The sequence below is a fragment of the Anoplopoma fimbria genome, chromosome 6, assembly GCF_027596085.1.
Source record: "Anoplopoma fimbria isolate UVic2021 breed Golden Eagle Sablefish chromosome 6, Afim_UVic_2022, whole genome shotgun sequence".
NCBI lineage: Eukaryota > Metazoa > Chordata > Actinopteri > Perciformes > Anoplopomatidae > Anoplopoma > Anoplopoma fimbria.
In genome coordinates, this window is record NC_072454.1 from 4,564,109 (window position 1) to 4,586,635 (window position 22,527).

General features: G+C 36.7%; 1 protein-coding gene across 2 annotated transcripts in view; it reads right to left on the reverse strand.

Moving 5' to 3' along the window:
- Positions 1 to 5,451: 5,451 nt before the first annotated feature.
- The window catches only part of itsn1 (intersectin 1 (SH3 domain protein)), a 43,643-nt gene continuing 26,567 nt past the window's right edge, over positions 5,452 to 22,527 (reverse strand). The window contains exons 24-45 of one of the 2 annotated variants that reach the window (XM_054600486.1): positions 22,213 to 22,361; positions 21,595 to 21,674; positions 21,323 to 21,495; positions 21,173 to 21,218; positions 20,858 to 20,979; positions 20,481 to 20,604; positions 19,439 to 19,633; positions 12,691 to 12,812; positions 12,114 to 12,220; positions 11,784 to 11,885; positions 11,563 to 11,644; positions 10,640 to 10,738; positions 10,443 to 10,526; positions 9,978 to 10,061; positions 9,435 to 9,566; positions 8,546 to 8,626; positions 8,147 to 8,268; positions 7,932 to 8,014; positions 7,753 to 7,836; positions 7,344 to 7,408; positions 6,730 to 6,838; positions 5,452 to 6,619 (exon numbers count right to left, since the gene is read on the reverse strand). In XM_054600486.1, the coding sequence (XP_054456461.1) occupies positions 6,471 to 6,619; positions 6,730 to 6,838; positions 7,344 to 7,408; positions 7,753 to 7,836; positions 7,932 to 8,014; positions 8,147 to 8,268; positions 8,546 to 8,626; positions 9,435 to 9,566; positions 9,978 to 10,061; positions 10,443 to 10,526; positions 10,640 to 10,738; positions 11,563 to 11,644; positions 11,784 to 11,885; positions 12,114 to 12,220; positions 12,691 to 12,812; positions 19,439 to 19,633; positions 20,481 to 20,604; positions 20,858 to 20,979; positions 21,173 to 21,218; positions 21,323 to 21,495; positions 21,595 to 21,674; positions 22,213 to 22,361 (2,394 nt within the window). In that variant the 3' untranslated portion in view covers positions 5,452 to 6,470. Of the gene's footprint in view, positions 6,620 to 6,729; positions 6,839 to 7,343; positions 7,409 to 7,752; positions 7,837 to 7,931; positions 8,015 to 8,146; positions 8,269 to 8,545; positions 8,627 to 9,434; positions 9,567 to 9,977; positions 10,062 to 10,442; positions 10,527 to 10,639; positions 10,739 to 11,562; positions 11,645 to 11,783; positions 11,886 to 12,113; positions 12,221 to 12,690; positions 12,813 to 17,453; positions 17,645 to 19,438; positions 19,634 to 20,480; positions 20,605 to 20,857; positions 20,980 to 21,172; positions 21,219 to 21,322; positions 21,496 to 21,594; positions 21,675 to 22,212; positions 22,362 to 22,527 lie in introns of those variants that run through there. The other variant, XM_054600485.1, reaches the window with a different exon arrangement.

The window sequence follows — 22,527 nt, forward strand, 5'->3', positions numbered from 1 at the left end:
ACACACATGTTCCCGGCCACGGATGTCAAAATAAAAGCCTCAATGATAACCTCTCCTTTGGTCCATAACAAACAGTACCAGTCAAAAGTTTGGACACACCTTCTCAATCAATGTTTTTTCTTTATTTTTATTTTTATTTTATATATATTTTATTTATATATATATACAGTACCAGTCAAAAGTTTGGACACACCTTCTCATTCAATGTTTTTTCTTTATTTTTATTTTTATTTTATATATATTTTTATTTTATATATATTACCAGTCAAAAGTTTTTTCAATGTTTTTTCTTTATTTTTATTTTTATTTTATATATATTTTTATTTTATATATATACAGTACCAGTCAAAAGTTTGGACACACCTTCTCAATCAATGTTTTTTCTTTATTTTTATTTTTATTTTATATATATTTTATTTATATATATATACAGTACCAGTCAAAAGTTTGGACACACCTTCTCAATCAATGTTTTTCTTTATTTTTATTTTTATTTTATTATTTTTATTTATATATATATACAGTACCAGTCAAAAGTTTGGACACATCATTCAATGTTTTTTCTTTATTTTTATTTTATTTTATATATATTTTTATTTTATATATATACAGCACCAGGCAAAAGTTTGGACACACCTTCTCATTCAATGTTTTTTCTTTATTTTTATTTTTATTTTATATATATATTTTATTGTATATATATACAGTACCAGGCAAAAGTTTGGACACACCTTCTCAATCAATGTTTTTTCTTTATTTTTATCTTTATTTTATATATATTTTTATTTTATATATATACAGCACCAGTCAAAAGTTTGGACACACCTTCTCATTCAATGGTTTTTCTTTATTTTTTATTTTTATTTTTTTCTACATTGTAGATTAATATTGAAGACATCCAAACTATGAAGGAACACATATGGAATTATGTGGTAAACAAACAAATGCTCAACAAACCAGAATATGTTTTATATTTTAGATTCTTCAAAGTAGTTGAATGAGAAGGTGTGTCCAAACTTTTGACTGATACTGTATGTTTCATTAAATTGTAACATTTATTGAATAATTTAAAGTTATAATAAAAAATGAAAAAGTACTTGATGATTATGAAGAGTAAAATGATTTTGTTTTAAATTTCGGTTTACTACTCAATTGTTTTTATCTGATAAAGTGGTGCAAAATAACCAAGTTAATCTACTCAAGTGCAGGTTAATGCTACTTGTACTTTCCTTCAGTATTCCTAGTTTATGTTAGTTTAAACTTTTACTCCATAGCTCTATTGGTTTCCATCTTGATAACAACCTTCTTCAATCTGCCGCTGTTTAGATTTTTATATTGAATTCACAATTTGGCACAAGTCTGTCAACCCTGAACATAAACACACGTCTACACTAGAGGAAATATTCAATCTAATGGATTAGTGGTTAACCAGCAATTCCCTCCAAACATTGTAAGTCATGCATCTCTTGGCCAACTACCTCTTACAGAACCAGATTTAGATTAACAACATTTCAGACTAGAGTTTAAATGCAAAGCAACAAATGGACCAAGTAAGAGACGTTTATCCAAAAGAAGAAGCCACATATATATATATGTATAGTCGCTATGGATATCTACTAAATATAATGTAATGTATATGTAATATATATATAATATATATAGATATAAATTTTGTGCTGCTCTAAACCTCCTCCCAAATGGCAGTAGCTGGTACTTGTGTATTGCACATGGGATGGGTCGGTAATTATTGTGTTGGCTTCCTGTTTGTAGGTATAGACTGCAGCGATGGATGCTGTCCATGCTGTTATCTTCCATTAATTATAGTAAACTCAAGGGGGGAAATTTAAGAGCTATATAAGCAGTGGATAGCCGTAAAGTAATTAAAACATTAAAGTGAAGGTTAACATCAATGCATTAATAATCATGATGCAATTATAAAACGTTTTATAAATAATGAGTTAATAATGGTTCTTTAAGTATATTTTAATGCTTATATTTTGGAACTCTAAAAAATTAAAAAGGACTCATATTGCTAGTATAAATAGTAACTACGGATTATTACTTCATAATTTATTTATAAACTGTTCATATGTTTTGTAACTATACTATGCCTTGAAATGTGGAAAGCAGCATAATACAAGTACCTAATAATTGTAGTTAAGTAGAATACTTTAGCAAAAGTACAAAAACACACAAAGCTAGATCAGTTCATTTTCAAATAATCTGACTCAAATTCAACGCTTTTATTTTGAAGGAAGAGGTGGCTGAATTCATCTGTCTTGACAAAAATCAGTTTAAACAAAGACACGCCCCCTTTCACTGCATGTGGCAGCACAACACAGAACAATAACAATCCTTTACACTTTATATCATTCAGACAGGAAGGACTATGTCATGGGTCCATACATACAGACTGCAGGTGATAGTCTGGACCCAAACTGCTGCTCAATACAACACACAACCTCTGTGAGGCCCTTTTTATAGCCATGTGGGCCACAGGGCTCACATGTTATGTCAGTCAGAGTTGACCCTGGACGGAAATGGACACATGAACAGAAAGAAAATAACTTGCTTTTGCATTTTTAAGAACAGCTGCTGCAGAAAAGTGAAACACTGAATAACTCAACCTTCAATGTCATCAGGGTGAAATAAAAATGATTATTGGACTGCTAACATCAATGTGCATTTGCTGCAATGAGAAAGTGATGTCCCAAAGTTTGCCTAAAATTTGATTTATCAGATTTAAATTTTTACTGTCATAGGAGAGGTACATTTTTAATAAGATAATGCAGACTAAACTTCCAGAACACATAACATTTGCTGATTGTTTCTTTTATTATAAATATTAACATTTGTCTTTAATATTAAGAATTTTGTTTTGCATTATTTAAGTAGTCGTATAGTGTTCTTGTTATGTTATTTGGATTTCCTTTGTTTGATTTAACTTGTAAAAAACTAAATGCAAATTCAAATTGCTGCATAAATTAAAGTAAAGCAAAACACAACAATAAATAGGATTATAATGTTTTAATGTTTTCCATGTGAACTAATGGTTTACGGCCTTTTTGGGGTTGAATAAGACAATAATTTCGACATTAAATTGTTTCATTTGAAGGATTTTACGTAATCTAAAAGGGTATGTGTCCAGAATTTTCAAAGAAATCTATAATAAGAGAGAAAGTCAGACAAAATAAATATAAAAAACTTTGTTGTTTGTCACATAAACCAAAAATCCAGACAGGTGCAGTCTTGGTCCAACTGAAGTTTATTCTGAACATTGAAAGACAACAAAGTACATCTTCTTCTACAGTGATAATTAACAGCAGGCCGTCTCCGTCTCCCTCATATATTAACTCTCAGATAGCAGTAGTATTATTATACACAACCTGGAAGGTGGACAGTAAGAACGGGTCCAAACCGGAGTGTTTTCAGTACAGTGTGGAGGGGAAGAGGAGGGGGGGAGGTTAACAGGGATGTAAGACATATTCATCATCTTCATCATCTTCTTCTTCAGTTTGGGGTAAACACACACATTCGTTCACATCTTCCTCCCACAGTCAAGTTTGCTGCAAGCTGGCCGAGCCGTGCTGACTCCTGATTGGACAGTGGCTGGTCACAAAGGTAACTGTTGGTTGTCTCCATGGTGAGTCAGTAACCGCTACCTAACATGTCTAAAAGCTGTACCGAGCGTCCAACTGAGCACAGCGGCCATTTTAAATACTCACGTTAGGAAAGAAAGTAACTCCTGAGTTTCTGTTTTCAACAATGATAATTCAGTGAATGATATGTTTTAAAATTAAGAGGTTAGATTTGTTGATTCTTTGTTGTCCTTTTAAAAATAGTGAATTGCTGTTTTTTTTTGGGACAAAAATCCAAACAATAACGTATTTCCACTTTTATTTTTAAATGTTAGCGTCCGTCTTGCAGCCTTTTATTTGGCACAACACAACTGCAAGTGAAGGCACCAGCAGCACTTTAAAAACTATATAAACATTTATATTCCACTTTCTAAAAAATAATAAACTACAGGATCTTGGATGCAGGAACTAGTTCACGTGTTAATAACGTAAAATATTTGGATCTAAAATGAGCTTCTTATTAACTGGTTAGCCAACTTCTTTGCTTATTTTAAGCTGCCATTTTATCTTTTATTCTTAACATAAGTAGATAATCTGAAGTTTTAAAGGTTAGGACTGATGATATTCTATATTTTGTTGATATAACTAACAAGGATTGTCTCTTTTTTTATCTATATTCACAGCCAAATCAACAATCCACACTGTTGCACGTTCCTTCACAACCAAATGTGTATTCATCCACCGCTGAAAGTAGTCCCCCCACAAATGCACTATTTTTCTCTATCAAGAAGCATTTTTCTTTTAATTACAGTGCTTTTTATTAGAAAGTAACTGAGTCATAAAAAAAGAAATATAGACATTTAATACGTTAAATTTTGTGACGTTTCCTTCTTTGAATATTCAAAATGGCCGCTGTGGAACCTTGTTCAGTCGAGTCCTGCTGTTCAGTGATAGCATGTGTGTTTTAAAAGTGCTGGGAGTGCCGACACACAGTTAAAACTATTTTTTCTTACACCGAGCTTCTTTAGAATTAGAGTGTGGAAGTTTTCTAAAAGGCTGATCCTATAAAATACATGTTTGTAGTACCTAGCGTGTGTTTTTTCGAGGGGGCCCTAAGCAGCGCTGGGCCCCCTCTGGTTCTTTTTAGGGCTTTTCCTCCCCCTGCATAGTGACGGCCACTCTGACAGCTCCACGCAGCAGCAACAAATACAACAGAGGTGAGATGTGTGACAGAAATCACCTAAAAACTACGACCCCCGTGTGCGTCCAACGTCACAAAAATAATAAAGATTAAGACATTCTTCTCGACAGTACCTCGACTTAAATACGCTGTCACACCTGTTCCCTGTGTTTCAGCAATACTATTATTATTATTATTATTATTATTGTACATGTAAAAAGGGACATATTGATGTTAATTCACACTGGACACTTGTCATATATTGGGGGTAAAATCTGTTTATGCTTATTAGCATCGTTAGCATTTCTCATTAAACCTGTACATATTATTATTTATTTTTTTGCGATAACGTGACAAGTGTTCAGTGACGGTCAGATTTGAAATTCAAAAAGTCCCTTCACATGCAGAGCCCTGCAGCTGAGAAGCCTGAGGAGTTTAACTTAAGACTCAGAGAGAGATTGTAAGACTTTACATTTAAAAAAAAAAAAAAAGTACCTTTAATTAGCCTGTCCATCGAGACACTCATACACACACCAGCCGTCTGTTGCACACACACACACACACACACACACACACACACACACACACACACACACACACACACACACACACACACACACACACACACACACACACACACACACACACACACACACACACACACACACACACACACACACACACACACACACACACACAGGGGTTTGGGTTTGTTGGGACTAGAAGGAGGGCTGGGATTGTCACTGGAGTGTCTGAGACTGTCTGATGAAGCAGAGGAGGAGAAAACATTAAAGACCCGGCTGATCTCCGAGAGGACCGGACTGGATTAGATGGACCAAATACTGAACTGGACCAGACTGTAGGGAGGAAAGACGTAGACTGGACTGGACTGGGAAATAAACAGGTCTTGGTAGTACACCATCTTGCCTAATGCTAAGCTAATTAGCACGATGGGGTGCATTATAAGAGCTGCTCGTCTTTAAAGCTGAACTGGTACAATCTCTAATCGGAAAAGAAACAGCTACTTTTTTTAAAACCAGTGAAATAAAATGTAAGACTTTAAAGTGAATGTAAGACATTTTAATAGTTCAAGAGATTAAGTGATTTCTTCAGAACCTGCAGAATATTATGGTTTAATATTAAGGAGTGTCACTGGTCAATTTTGAGATTTTGTCCTATTTCGCTTCCCTGACATTTATCTTTTTCAGACTAGCGGAAAACAAAACATCCAAAATACACTTTTAGGTGTTGATTTTACTACTTTGTCTATTTGTGTCTGTAGATTTCTCCTAAAAATGCACTTATGTATATCGTTATTGGGGTCCTTTGCTGTTTGGCCCCAGACACCAATCAGCCCAGATTATCTGTATGTCAGTTAGTTTATTATCATTTTACTGTGTTACTATCACATTTGGACTATAAGCTGGTGTTTGCAGGACCCAGTTTTTACGCAGTTATTCGCTTTGCCCATTCTAATTCTTATATTTTCTATTAATTTAACAAGCACATTGTATACCTGCTTCTTTCCCTCAGCTGAATGAACGTCCCTCTTTAGACATAAACAGCCTGTCAGCTCTCTGAAACAGAACCAGACCAAACTAAGAGAATCCAGTCCAGTCTACTCCAGCCCAACCGTCTGGTCCACATCGTATCTCTTAGATCCTTTTTTCTCGGTCCAATCCAGTCCAGTAGGATCCTGTCCAGGTTTCTTTTTACGGTTCCTCAAACAGCTGGAGGTCCAGCCTGACCACGATCTCTCCTGTGGGAACCTCGTGGAGCAGCAACCGCTTCGTGATTGGTCCTTTAGAGCCCTGGTCCTTCTTTATTTCAGCCAACCGGATCTCTGTCCTGCCCAGGAAGTCTGATGGTGGTGGGGAAGAAAGAAAAAAAAGAGAATTTGTGATGTAAATATATAAAATAAAGTGATTTATCTTCACTGGTGGTAAATCAGGTATTGGTTTTATGACTGACCGTCAGGTGAGAACTGGTCTCGTTCAAACACAGTGACACAGAGGACGTCCTGCTCCAGGTCCTTTATAAAAAACTGACAGTTGGAGTTCCACTTCGGGTTCAATGTGTCCTACGAAGGGAGAGGAAGGCAGCAAAATGAATAACCTTTACATATATATACATATACATATTATATACTATACTACTATACATATATATATTTACATTATTTACAAATATTATGAGAGTCAGTGTAGATTTTCATTCATACTATTTAATAAAACATTAATAGCCAATAGATGAATTATTATCTCAGCAGACTTGGAACAATACAGAACTTGATTAAAGAATAAAAACAGTGAATTTTTTAAATAGTTTTAATTGTGAAATTAGACCTATGTCTCTTCAAACTAACTTTACAAAACAGGTTCTTCTCAATGACTGAGAATATCTCTTATTTTGCATTCAACACCCGACTAACTTTAACAACGAAAATGTTAAAAATAAGAATGCTGGTTTGTTAGTCTCTTAAGGAGGATCACAAAGTAAGTAATGGAAGAGAAACAATAATAAACTCTTGTAAATGTCTCTTAATCTTTGGAGAATTATGGAAAAATACTAAATAAAAAACACACCTGTAATGTCTTTGTGATATGGCACTGTGAACCCATGGTTACCTCACAGTATGGGTTACTTTTTCCTGCAAAGACACACAAACAGGTATATTTATTAATACATAAATAATAACATAGTTGAAAAGTCCACCAAGTATCAAATAAATTAGGAATTGACAACTTCTATTTTAGATGCTGACACTTTTTTAACAGAATCTATGTCACGATTTGGGTGAAAACGTACCGTATTTATATTTATGGTAATGTTATGGCTAAATCTCTGGCCAAAAGTTATGTTGAAGAAGCAATTTATAGTTAAGCAGGAACAAAATTTTAGCTTTAAAACATTTTTTTTTCTTATTAAAGATAGTAACAATACATAATTAAATAAAAATAAACTCCTCCCCTCTTTTTGCATAGCGGTACATACCGTGGGAGCGACAGGGTTTGAGCTCGATTCCCTCCACAATGTTGACCATCAGTCTACCGATACCTGTGGCTCTCTGAGAACGAACTGAGACAAAGACACACAAAAATGCATTTATTTAATGATCTATTCTTTCTCCTTTAACAAAACGTTCAGGGTGGAGAAAAGGAAAAGATAGATACCTAGATACGCCTTCTCTCTCTTCTTCTTCTCCGTCTCAATGAAGAGTTCTGAAGCTGCTTTGATTTTCTGAACCCACGCCGTCCTGCATGAAAACAAAAAACAGACAAAAAACATGCTTTTTAAATACAATACATCAAGTTAATATCATTATGATCAAACTAAGAAAGAAAGAGAGAGTAATGTACATGTTCATCCATGTGTTTGTATATTTTACCTTTCGTTGATACTCTCTGCTCTGAGAGTGTAAACTCTGTCGATGTGAGAGATGTGGAACAGAGGCTCATCACCTGACGGGTCCGTCGGCAGCTTCACCAACACTTCATTCAGGAAGATCGGCTGAAAGAGACAAAAAAAAGTTAAATTGTGTGAATAGAAACATTAACTGCAGGTTTGTCTATTTAAAAAAAAAATTCTACTTTATTTTAGGGAGGATAAGAAAATCATGTTTTATTTTATGTTAAAACACAGTTTTTCTTTTTAATTAACAGTTAAATACATAGTAACCCCTGAACAATTAAACTTCAGGAGTAAAGGACCTGCCGATGACCCTGTTTAAACAGGAGGAGAGTGGGTGAGAGTTCATGTGTGTTTAAAAGTGTGTGTGTCGTCTTACCGTTTTGTACATGCGGTACTGCAGGTGTGTTTTGGAGGAGAAGACTTTGTCGGAGCCTGAAGAGCCCAGAGGTTTGGTCACCTGTGAGAGGGAACAAAGAGGAAGACGGATTTAGAAAACAGGAAAAAGGTTTCAGTAGAGCCGGGAATGAGCAGAAAAAAAACACACAGTAAGAGTTCTAATACTACCATGTAAAAATATTCAATCAGAAGTTAAAGTGTTTGTTTTGCAAAACAATGCCCCTCATCATCGATATATTATTATACTTAATATTATTAGCCAATAATTTTTTATTGCTTAATTACATACAGAAAGTACCTCTGTAATCTTATTGGTTACCAGTTTGGGGTTTGGCCCTTTCTAAAGTACTTTATGTTTTTTTCTATTATTTAGAGTTTATTTATGAAGTTTTATTGAATAATTTATTATTTAATTTTATCATTTTAATTAGAATTGGGGAAGACCCGTGATAAGCCTTTAAGGCTCCCCAGCATATTCTAAATTTTTAAAATGTTTGGTAATTTTCTTATTTCATTGTTACTTTTTATATAGAAATGTATATATTTATATTTACACGTATTTTTCATCACTGTACCTGTGTACATAACAGTCCTGTTTATTCTTTACCTTAATCTGTCCAGCTTTCTATTTCTGTGTAAGAACATTGTAAGAGATGCAAAAAAATAGATCCATTAAAGCTGATTCAGATTCTTTTTTTTTATGTGCTAATAAATAAATCAAATCAAGTGGCCTTAAATAGACAGTGTGCTTTTTTGTGAGATGTCACAAGCCAAAAGAAAAGAAAAAAAGAAAAAGAAAAGAAATTACAGCTGTCACATGATAACATTTCCCTCTTAAATATGGAGTAGACGTAACATCATGAGCTCACCTGAGTCAGCAGCAGGAAGTCGTTGAACAGGAATCCGTAGAGCTCCTTGCTGCTCTTGGCTTTAAACAGCTTTCCGCTGTGGAGGAACTTCCGTGGACCCAGACAGTTGGTGACGGAGTTAAACACCAGTTGCTGGAGGACAGAGGCGGAGAAGATGATTATTTTTTAATAGCGTTGCCTATAAAATATCAAACATTATAATTAAAACCAGAGTCGAGAGTGAAATCTTCCAATTTGTTTTCAAATAATTACTGATGATTAAATAATGTTTAATTAATAAGTCTATACTTGATATTTTGTTGCTGATGTTCTAATTAAAGTGGGAGTTTAGAGTAAACCTATCCTGCATAAATTAAGGATAAATATGAATACTAATTAGCTCTTGGTTGTCTGTATTTATTCATGAGTTATTATGTTGAATTTGTTCAGATAAGATCAGGAAATCTGAAGAAATCATTTTACTTAAAGTGATCGATGATTTATTCTAAAGGTGTGTGTGTGTGTGTGTGTGTGTGTGTGTGTGTGTGTGTGTGTGTGTGTTACCTCAGACAGGCCTTCACATTGAACGTGAGCCTGAATCCACTCCAGACGATCTGAGTTCTCCTTCTCCCTGACGCCCTCATTCACCTAAACACACACACAGAACAAACACACACACACACACACACACACACACACACACACACACACACACACACACACACACACACACACACACACACACACACACACACACACACACACCATTCATTTTACTTATTTATTTGTTGGAACGTAAAAAAAAAATACAATTATTGTAAAAGATATCACATATGTACAAACAAACTTTTACTTACATAAACTTTGAATTTGTTGTATTCGCACATCATTGATATTTATATTTGCACTCTTTCCTACTTTGCACTGCAAGTGATGGACACCAGATTGTGTGTGTGTGTGTGTGTGTGTGTGTGTGTGTGTGTGTGTGTGTGTGTGTGTGTGTGTGTGTGTGTGTGTGTGTGTGTTCACCTGTGAGCACAGCTCCTCTGCTTTCTCCAGAGCAGCTTTCAGATGACTGTTATCGGGATGTGACTCCGGAGTATTTTCTAAGATCTGAAATCGACAATGACAGACGAAGAAAAATAAGAAAAGAGGGAATGGAAAGCACACTGGAGGTGAGTTTAAAGTCTCCTAAACTCATCCTTTAGTTTGTGTGTGATACGTACGTTCTTGATGATGAGCGGGTAGCGAGTGACTCTCTGCATGGGTTTGAGCAGGAAGCTGGACAGAGGCATCCCTTTACACCTGGGATCCATCGCTAACCTCTGAGAGACAGAGAGAGACAACTGAAATCAGTGCTTTTCACACTAGAGAGGAATTATTTGTAATCTATATCTATGAAATGCTGGTTGAACCCTATTCCTAATGTCTAAAGTTGAAGGAACTTTTTTCTTTCAAACAAACATGAAACTGGTCACATCTGTGGATTCATTTGAGTAAACATGATTTACAGAAAGAGACTGCTTTGAGTTTTAAATGTATTTATTTTTTGGCGCTTTGAGCACCACAAGCCAAGGTGCCATATATTCCCAATATATTTGACACAAGGCAGGCATGTCCAACACTCAGACACTCACACCAAGTAGCACTGAAGTTAAGAGGACAAATATGTATTTTTGAAGTTTAAATGAGTAGTATTTTCCTTAAAAACAAAAATGATCCCTCTCAATCATCACTTGTGATCCATTAGAGGTGTGTTATGATGTCTGTCTCTCTCTGTTTTTTTATTATTTGGTTGTTTTCGGGACGTTTCTGGGCGTCACTTCCTATACAAACTTAACAAACAGGTGCCAGATCGTATGCACACATACAAGAGGAAGCTACGGAGAACACGCAATTATAGCCTGGGCGAAAATGCCAAGTATGATAAAGCTTGTTTCAAAACTTTGCAGAGGCACCATAAAACTTGTTGGACCTCGGAGAAGGGGCCAACTTTGAATGTTGTGTTTACAAACCACAACTGACAAATTCTACTCAATAATTCATGCAGAATGTTGAATTAACCCCATTTCATAATGGAATCCTTTGATTCTCACTAAAAAAGTTAAGTGCTGCACAAAAAGTGTGTGTGTTTGTGTGTATTTTCTACCTTCAGGAAGTCTTTGATCTCAGGGTTGTCGTCAGTTTTCTGCTGAATCAGTGTGGCCCCGTTCAGCTGACACGAACAGAACCTGAACACACACACAATAAATAAAATAAAATCATCACATAATTAGAAAACAAGCACATTTACATTACAGCTGTTTATAAAAGATGCAAAAAAATCAAGCGACTCCCTGAAAGACGGGATTAAAAGATGACAGACGGAACCTGATGTATGGCTGCATGTGAGGCAGCTGGTTGGTCAGGATGTCACCAATCATCTTCACCGGCATCCGATCGCCCGACATCTTCTTCCTCACTCTCAGAGCCCTGCAGGAGGAGAGAGAGAGGCATGATGGGAAGTTTGGACTTCTGGGTTTTTTCAGGGAAAACTCATAAAGAATTCTATTTGGTGTTTTAGAACCAAACCTCAATTAATTTTATGTAAATTAGAAAATATAGTCCTCCTTTCTGTTTCAGGTTTGGAAATGAGGATTTAAATTATGACACGTTATGTTTAATGTAATGTGTGAATGTGTTCGGTGCGTTTCTCTTTACTTGAGCAGTTTGATGTTGCACATGATGAGCTCCTTCCAGTTGACGAAGATCATGGCCACCTCCTTCTCCGTCAGCAGCTCGCACTCCAACAGAGGTTTGTGGAAGATCTAAACACACAGAGACAAGTTATTACAAATGCACCAATATTTATCAAAACACAAGTTTTAATAGATATTTTTAAGATTTTTGTATTTTCCTATAAATCTGTTTGCTACTTCAAATCCCACCATGGGAATTCAGTTGTTTACTACTTGATTGTTGATAAAGTTTTGTTTGCGCAACTTGATTTTGAAGAACTTTTACAATATCAGATCTTTAAGCCAAATAAAGTCAGCAAAAAGCAAATGTTTCGTGCAAATTTTCAGCCTCCATTTAGACAAAATAAAGTGTATTTTTGTCTTCTGCTCTGTTTAAATCTGGTTGTAGTGGAAACAAAAGGATCATGTGACAGTAAAACTGACATCTACACTAAAATAAATCTTGATATTCTCCTTAAATAACCACAAATACCTGGTAAACATGTTGTGTTACATACTGTATATATATATATATATATAAGAGGTTTCTGTGTGTTCACCTCTGTGACGAGCTGCAGATCGTTGACGTAGTTCTCCTCGGTGACGATGAGCTCGTGGATGTAGCCCTGCCTCTTCCTCTCCGTGGGACTCAGCATGTCCAGCAGGTGGAGGTCAGCGCACCCTGAAAGACAAACATCACACATACAGCTGACACATGCAAGGAGTAAAAAAAATAAAATATATTAACATCTATCAAACCTGTGTTAATACATCACCAACACATTACATACCTGAGATCAACAGACAGAAGAACGCTCTGGAGGAATGTTTGAGTCAAAAGTCTGCTATGTGAGTCTGTGTTGTGCTCATTTAAACTGTGATTTAATGTGTATTTATTTCATTAAGATGTCTAAATATGTGTGTAAGTGTAAAAGTATTCAATAAGAATGTCTATTAGAAATGTAATATTTTTTACATCTAGCTATACAAGGAAGCTTCTCAATACGGCTTAAGTTTTGACTGTAAATAGCAGAAACTGCCTGGATATTGGCATGAAACTGGTATTTATACAGATATTTATGACTTTTATTACCTAAAATAGTTTTAAGCTGAGTGCAAAACAAATTGTTAAGAGTTTTTTTCTCGATTTGTTACAAACTCAGATCTGCTGTGGAATCAGTTAAGACAAAGGTGTAATTGCGCTCTGCTGCAGTTATCAATAGTTTGCTAGATGTCCAAAAGTTGAAATCAAAATTTTGGTATTCTAACATTCCAGTTTTTGAGGAACAAGAGACACACAGCTTTGATATATATATATGTGCCTTATAAGAACCTCTATTTATATTTCTTATATTTCAGCCTTTTTAGCAAAAAACAGCTGCAAAGATGCTGAAAAGTGATTTAACATTTTAATAAATGTAGCTTAAAGTTGTTTGGCTCACCATTAACAAACTTAATACATGTATTTAATGTATATTTTTTTAAATATTTGTTTAACAAACTGTTATAAAAGGCCCATACGTATTAAAAATCAAAACTTTATAAACAAATGCTTGTTAAACAGGAGGTTTCTATACACTTAAGACAGATTTATTTGAGTGTGTGTGTGTGTGTGTGTGTGTGTGTGTGTGTGTGTGTGTGTGTGTGTGTGTGTGTGTGAGAGTAACGAGGCCAGTCGGCTGCAGTCTGTCTCAGAGCATTTAATCATCAGGACCAGTCAGATTCAACGCTTCATTAAAATCTCCACCAATAAAACCTCGGGACATTTTTTTTTTTTAACTACCAATGCTATGCTAACATTCTGCACGTTTTCATTCACTCATTCAAGTATCCTTTTGTTTTTCTCCCATCCTTTTGTGTTTCCATCTGACCATTAGCGTCCATAAAACTGCTCATTCATGCTTTCGTTTTCACTCACTCATTCACTCTCCGACACCAAGTGCAGTCTGTCACATTTGGCTGTTAATCCATTCGTCCATTCATCATTTTGCTATTTATAATCCACATGAAGCATCAACCAATTATCATTCATTAGATTAACTATAGAATCATACAGAGCTTTTATTCATGATTTTTTTTTTTAAATTTATTTAAAGGAACCAGACTAGACCAGAGCCATGCTTCAGAGCAAACTGTGTGCGTTGTGTTAAAAAAAATAATGGTAAAAGACATAAATGTTTAAAAATCAATGTTTATAGCTGAAGTCTGGTCTGCTTCCACCTGCAGCATGCTAATAGGGACAAAAATGAAGTCTGCAGGTGGGAGTGTTCGCATGTAGTAACAGGCTTTATTAGGAAGTGTGATATATTGCTGCATGGCTCTGGTCAAGGTGGGTCTTTGTTCCAACCTAAAATACTCAATCTGACTGTGAGGAAGTCTCGACCGTCGGTTACCAAACTGAAAGAAACTCCCACTAGGACCCTGAGAACTAGATCTGTTCATATTTATCTCCCAAAACAATCCTCCAGTCTCAGTTTAGTTTAACAACCGACGGTCTTTGACTCATCGCCCAATCAGAGACCTCCACCTCCAATACTGACACACTTGAGGAGCCAATGGGATCCAAGCAGGTTAACAACAACAACAATAATAACAATAATAATAATAATAATAACAACTCTATTGCTTGTTGTATAAAAAACTTGCGTAGTTCAATAATCGTTTCATTTTGTCGTTTGTGTTTCTGAGGGTAAACATTAAAAAGAATCACAATACTGTCATCTGGATAAACATAAACAAAAAAAACAATACAAATCTGATATGGCCACCGTTATAACACTACGTCTGTTGCTGTGGGAAATGCAGAAGATACACCGGGGAGGTGCGTCACCATGGTAACAGGTAATGTACAGTATATATATTATATGTTGCGAGGCTTTGCTGTTGGCACTGACCCTCAACACAGACCTGTTCATCAGTAATATGATAAAATGAGTGGGAACGAAGTGTCTTATAGGTTTGATTAGAAGTGCAGGAAGGAGTTATGACAGCTGCGGTCCTCTGAAGAGGTTTTTTTAGTGAGTTTAAAATATCACAGGTTTCACTTTCCTTCTTTAATATCTCATAGGGGTGAAATGATGAATGATATATATTTTTACAGTAGGTTTTTGCAGTCCAGGGAGAGGCGGAAGCAAACTTAAAATCAGCTTTTTTGTGCATGAAGTCTGGTGACAAATGCGTTAAAACACTTTCAAAAAGGTGCATCACAGTGTGGAATATTAAAGGAGGTAAAGCTCAAAATGACTTAAAAAAAAAAAAATCACTAGTTTGTGAAGTTGAGCCACAACTAAAGAACAGCTGAGCTATTTAAAGGAGTAGTTCGTCATTTTAGGAAATATGCTTATTTGCTTTCTTGTGTGAGATGTTAAGATCAATATCACTCTCATGTCTGTACATTAAACATGAAGCTAGAGCCAGAAGCAATTAGCTTAGCTTAGCATAAAAACTGGAGGAAGGGGGATACAACTCGCCTGGCTCTTTCCAGAGCTCCAAAATACAAAAGCGAACGCCTAAAATGCTCTCAAGTTAATGTTGTATTTTTTTGTTTCATCCCTGCACAAACATAAATGTAAAAACTTTAGTTTTATGGGAGTTAAATGCTGACTTCAAAGGAGGTTTTAGGCTTATTTTGAGCCAAGCTAGCTGTTTCAAAGTGCTTCCGCTTGTATGCTAAGCTAAGCTAATCACAGCCTGAATGTAGCGTGATACTTAACAGACGGACATGAGAGTGGTATTCATTTTGATAATTTAACGCTCATTTATGAAGCAAATAAGTGAATTTCACAAAATGTAGAAATATTCCTTTAACTGGAATGATTCAAAGATCTGACGACGGCCATGGGCAAGTGTTTTTTAGTTTTTCACCCCTTCATATTTAGTACCAAATCGGTCTTGTGTGTCGTGTAAATGTCCGTCATCCTGGTCTCAACCCTCAACAGCATCTCATCCTCATAGCAACAGACAAAACAATAAACATGTAAACAAAAATAACAACAACAGAACATAAAACTGATCAGTTAAAGTTAATACATATTCATAGAGTGTTAAACTACAACGGATAAAAACATTATCACTGTGTGTGTGTGTGTGTGTGTGTGTGTGTGTGTGTGTGTGTGTGTGTGTGTGTGTGAGAGAGAGAGATATACGTGTGTGTGCGTGTGTGTTCACACTGTTTCATGTCATGTGCAAACTCTCTGTACCATGTTGCATCTAACGTGTGTGTGTGTAATTTGGTTAGCTCGTATGCTTAGCGTCTACAGCGTGGCTTTCCATTTAAAGCCCTGAGCTACGTGGCTGAGTCCCATTCCAGCTGCTCGCTCCCTTCTATGCTTCCTTCCCTAGCAGAGAAAGAGAACAGGAGAAAACATAGAACATAGAAGGGAGCCCAGCATTCCTGGGTTGAAACTTAGCGCTCAGCCGCTCGGACGCGTCTCAATACTGCCTCATTTCCTCTCCTCTCCATCTCCTTTTGGCGTAGGGGGAAGGGGAAGAAAAGAAGGAGGGAAGGAAAGTCTTTGGCATTGAGGAGAGGAGATGTAAAGAGAGGAGAGGAGACATTGACAGTGAGGCTTGTCCTCCAGCAGATAGTGGGTCTTTCTGTGGAGCTGTGGGGAGGGGGGGGTGTTAGTGAGGGGATGGGGTGGAGCCAGCGCTTTTGATTGACATGTGAATTAAGCCGCCGAACCGATGGGAGGTTAGAGAAATAAAATAAAAAAATAACAAAATTAAAAAAAACAGGGAGGAAGAAGCGGGATGAGCTGAGCTACTGGCTCTAATGAGAGAATCTCCCAGAAAGCCACAAAATGACCCACTATCCACTGAACCACGCTACGATAGGGCTGTGTGTGTGTGTGTGTGTGTGTGTGTGTGTGTGTGTGTGTGTGTGTGTGTGTAATGTATATGTAATGTGTGTGTGTGTGTGTGTGTGTGTGTGTGTGTGTGTGTGTGTGTGTACAGTCACTGTGATCCAGTCCAAAAACATGTTCATCAGTCCAATCTGGGAGAAAGGAGCTCAATAGTCTTTGTCTCTCCTCCTTTTTTTTTTTTTTTTTCTTCTTCTTCTTCTCCCTCCTTATCTAAAAAAACGCCTTTCTGACGGATAAAACAGAAAGAGGAGAAGAAGAACGATAAAAAAAAGACATGAGGAGGAGAGAAGAAGAAAAGTAGGAGAGGAGGAGAGGAGCGCTGACTATTGATCTCCCTCCTGTTGCAACAGTGCTGTTTGGAGCCAGAGCGTTAGATAAACAGAGTTTTGGCCAAGTCCAGTCAGAGCCGTGCATAGACAGAGTCCTCGCCACCACTGGGCGTTTTTTTTTTTTTTTTTTTTTTTTTTTTTTTTAAACGTTACAGTCTGTCTGTCTGTCTGTCTCTGGCTTCTATTGGTGGAGAGTCGCCATTTCCAGGGTCATGTGACCTCTTGCTGCTGTCCCATTGGTTGAGTGGCCTAGTAGGCGTGGCCTAGTGGGTCTCTTTGAGGGCTTTGAGGAGAGGGGGATTCTGGGTAATGATATGATCCTAGAGAGAGGACGACAACAACAACATCAACAAAAACAACTAAACAAAACAACAACAACAACAACAACCAGTCGGGCGCTAGGTGGGTGGAGCGTGCAGCAAGACAGAGAGTGTGGAGGTGTGCTCTAACCTGGCATAGAAACAGAGGATCTAGAGCGAGCGGCGCGGAAAAGCTTCTATCTGCAGACCGTTGTTGTGTCTACTAACTTAAGAATTTTTAACTGTATACGTCGCATACCTGAGGCCAGAATTCTGATAAAGATGCCTCTGATTAAAGTATTTTTTTCGTAAAAAAAATAAACACAATTTTATTTTAAAAGCTGAGATATGTACTGAATAGGACATTTTATAATAAAAAAAGAGAAGCTCTTAAATTAAAATAATAATAAAAATTTGGTGTTTCTGTCAGGAAATTTCTTGTTTCCTATTGAACGGTACACATGTAAATATACAAATATAACTTTGATGAATAATATCAGCAAATATTACTTAAATTGAAATGTTATCGTTCCAGTGTTTTCAGCTCAGACAACTCAACAAATGCACGGTGGCTGCTTTTCCTTAAATACTAATCTGCTAAACAAACTAAATGTCATATATAGATCAACAACTGTTCAACAAGGAGTGGTAGTACTCAGTTTTAATTTTGTGTACACCACATATTATATATTTATATATAAAAAACGGGTAGACTCATGAATGTTGTCTGGAGGTCAATGTCACCTATTTTGTTTTTCCACATTACATTTTACAAACAGGTGCAGATTTTATTTTGTGAAAACATTATTCAAATTTTATTTAATTAGGAATCCAATAAAATGTATAAAGTACCTCAATGAGTTGTGTTGTTGTACGTTGCAATAATTTAATCAAAACTTGTAATGTATTCTAAAAGCTTGTAATGATTGACTGATTATCAGTAACTGATGTTTTTATAATTGCATCAAATGCTTCTGCGTCATCTCTATGGTTGTTGTTTCCAGTAAATTGTGACTGTTCTCCTGTTTTTGTCATCCAACTGTTTTTGTCATCCACAATATCACAATATTTATAAGAATATTTTAAATTTATCGAAATAGATATGTTTCAGAACCGTACATTACACTCTACATTACACTCACATGTGAAACAAGAACTTCTTTATCTCTGTCAGTTTTTTCATTATAATAAGCAATAACAATGGAATGATATGATTCCGCTGAAAGTATATAATTGATAGAAATAGCAGTATTTGCAGGACCAAAGGTGCTCATGTGTCCTAATATGTCTGCATGAGGATCTTATAAATAATTCAAAACGTTTTATAGTTTTTATTTCTAGTACAAGGTCACATTTTGGCTCAGTATCCCTAAAAAATACCCACAACTTCCATGTTTTACTGTCAGGGTCTCTTTGCTCAGCTCTAGAAACTCCAAGTCTATGGTGGATCATGCTGAAGGGACACATGCAGGAAGAAAGGAAACACTTTTACACTGAAGCAAATATACACAAACACATGCATGCACATACACACTATAAAAACACACACAAACACCACCCAGAGGTGTTGCACGACTGGGAGGTTATCAAAGAGGCCCAAAGGAGGTGTCAAGGTGAAAGGTCACAGGTCAAACCAATCCGGGGTCAAACAGAGAGAGAGAGGGACAGCATCTCCACACCTGGCTCTGGGGTGTGTGAGTGTGTGAGTGTGACTGTGTGTCCTATTGAGAATGCTAATATTAGTATGTTGTGTATGTGTTCATGTGGGGTTATGTGTGTGTGTGTGTGTGTTTGTGTGTGTGAGTGTGTACTCACACTGCGTGCTCGGGTCGGTGTCTGTGGTGAGTTTGACGTAGTTGCTGGGAAACAGCCCCTCCCTCCCGTTGAGCTCCCCTTTCCACCAATCACAGTCGTCCTTGTTGAGCACCGTGATCACCTGACCCTTCTGGAAGGCCAGCTCGTCGTCGTTCTGGGCCACGTAGTCGTACATGCCGATCACCTGACACACGGCTTCAGGACCGGAGGCAGACATGACGGACAGAATGAGGATTCAAGGTCACATGTGACACTTAAAAGAGACTATTTCCCTCTTATATCATTCCATGATTCTGTTGTCCAGATATATTTTAATCTACACACATGAGATTCAAGTTTGTTTTATTTGTATATTATATGTTTATATATATGTTTTTTTATCAATCAGAATTGGTGGCTTTTACATGTCATGAGGTCCAGTCAATATAATATGCCAACTTTCATATAAGTTGCAATAAAAGTTTTTTATCAAAGTAACACAAACAACATATTTCAGAAATATATTGATTATTTATGGACCACAACTTAAAAAAACCCAAAAAATGCTTTTCCACAAAGAATGGAAAAAATATGCTTAAATGTTTCTGGTGTGATGGTTTAGGTAGTTCAAGGGTTCCTACATACGCTCCAATTTAAGAAATAATAAATATATATATATTCCCGACTCCTTGGTCGATTTTGCACACTGTATTTGAGTACAAATATATAGATTTCTATTATGTAAATAAATGTTAACATGTATGTTCCATTCTGACACCTATTCTTACACACTGGTAAATATGCATAAACCCCATGGAAAACACTGCTTGTATGATCAATTTCTTATTAGAATTTTCTATTCAATAAGAAAAAGAAAAGGATCAATACTCTGGAAAAACAAATATGTTTCCATACTCTCTTTTCTTTTTTCCAATTCCACATTTTTTCCATACTGCGTAGGAACCCTGTGATTCATTTATTTCCCCAGCATATTGCGATGCAGCTACAGTACCTTTAAAGACATTGCACGTGTATTTGTTTGTGATTGTACCTGTGTGAGTACCTGTGTTGGCCGGAGCCAGTTTTGGAGGGGTGGGCTCTGTGGGCGTCGTCTTGCTGGTGCTGGGACTGAGCAGCTTCACGTAGTTGGCCGGAAACCAACCGATCTGGCGCTTCTTCCCCCGAGCCTGAACCAATCAGAACACAGAGCTCATGATTCGTAACCAGAGTCCTCATATTCATATAATAAATATTACATACAATAAAGGTAAATATATGCTTTTAATGCCATTTAATCAACATCAAACTACAAACTACTTAATTATTATATATTAACAAAATCCAGACAAAACATACTGAATATCCTCAAAAGACAAAATTGTTATAAGTTGTCATGTACGTGGATTTCTTTGCATATATCAAGACTTTGTGCTTGTTTACCTGGAGCTCGCCCTCCCACCAGCCCCCCGGGTTTTTTTTCCTGATGAGGATGAGTTGTCCCGGCGCTAACGTTAGCTGCTCTGCTCCCGTAGCGCTGTAGGGGGCGATCACCTGAGCGATCTCTGATGGAGAGTCAGATGAGCCAGGAAGAAGAAGAAGAAGATTAGGTTCAGTATTTCATCGCCTCTATTTTGAAATTGCACTTAAACAACTATTGACTTTAGCGACATATTTATATTTGACAGCATCAAGAAAGTGCAGAAAAGGCGACAGCAGCTGCGATGGAGCAACATTACAGAGTCACTGAAAGCTCACCTGGTTTCTTTCCCAGGCTGCCCGTCTTCCCTGCTGATCCCAAAGCCTGGAGACAAGGTTTCAATAACAATCGTTACAAAAAACTCTTAAAAAAACCAAAGAAAAGACACATCCACTGTTCTGGTTCATACGTTCTGAACGAGATCTCACCTCTGAAGCCGAGTCTCGTGGTTTGACATAATTAGAAGGAAAGACTCCGGTCTTTCCCCCGACCACGCCCGTCCACCAATCCCCTTCTTTTCTGGTCACCATGACGACCTCCCCTTGCTGGAAACTCAGGTCCCCCTGCTCGCTGCTCTCGTAGGTGTACATGGCCACGTATTCTGTAAACATGCATGCGGACACATGGACAGAGTCAATGACAATCACTCACCTGACTTTAAATTAAAAAAAAAATACATTTAAATGTTTGCGTGTGTTACCTTCTCCGGACTCCGAGGGTTTTGTTGGGGAAGGGGACGGGCGTTTTCCGTTGGGTGGGCTTTCTGATACTCCAGACTCACTAGAAAAGACAAGTTAGAAAAAAAAAAATCTTTAAACTCTGGATTAAGTATTTATTTGCAGTTTCTACTTAAAAAAAAAAATAAGAAAAAGAAAAGCACATAAAAGTTTGGTGCAAAGAGCCCGACATATTTAATAATATAAGAATCATTCTTTTTATGATGAGTCTTGTCATGCAACTTCTGTAAAAAGCAATTTCTCACAATCTACTGAATAATTTATTACATTACAGTCATTTAGCAGATGCTTTTATCCAAAGCAACTTACAATAAGTTTATGATGATATTTGCTCAAAAAAGCATTTAGAGAGCCTGACAACCAGAACATCATCAGTCCAATCATCTCTGGTGTGGAGTTTAAAAGGTCCTTTCTAAAAGATCTGTTGCTTCAAGAATAGAACATAAATCTTAAAAACCCTAACTCCAAAAGCCAACCACTGTTTGGCTTAAGTGTTAGTAACATGACTCAGTGCTTTTAAGTTTTGTTAATTAACCTGCAGGATCAAAGTCATTCTGACTTGATGCACCACTTTAACTCACCTAGTGTTTTTGACTCGTGGTGCGGCTCCAGGCGGCGGCGTCATGGTGGCGGAGATGAGCTTCACGTAACTTTTGGGGAACCAGCCTCTCTGTCCGGTCTGCAGTTCACCTAACCACCACATGTCCTGCTGCTCCAACACCGTGATTATCTGCATCAACGATAACAACAACACGATTAGTTAAGGCTTTACTGAATGTCATTGTCTGTTTGCATTCACAGCTGTTATTGAGGTTTTCAAATAAAGCTACGTCTGTATTCATCTTTTAATGACATCATAACAGTCATATATAAATTAACTAAAAAGAGTGTAGTTA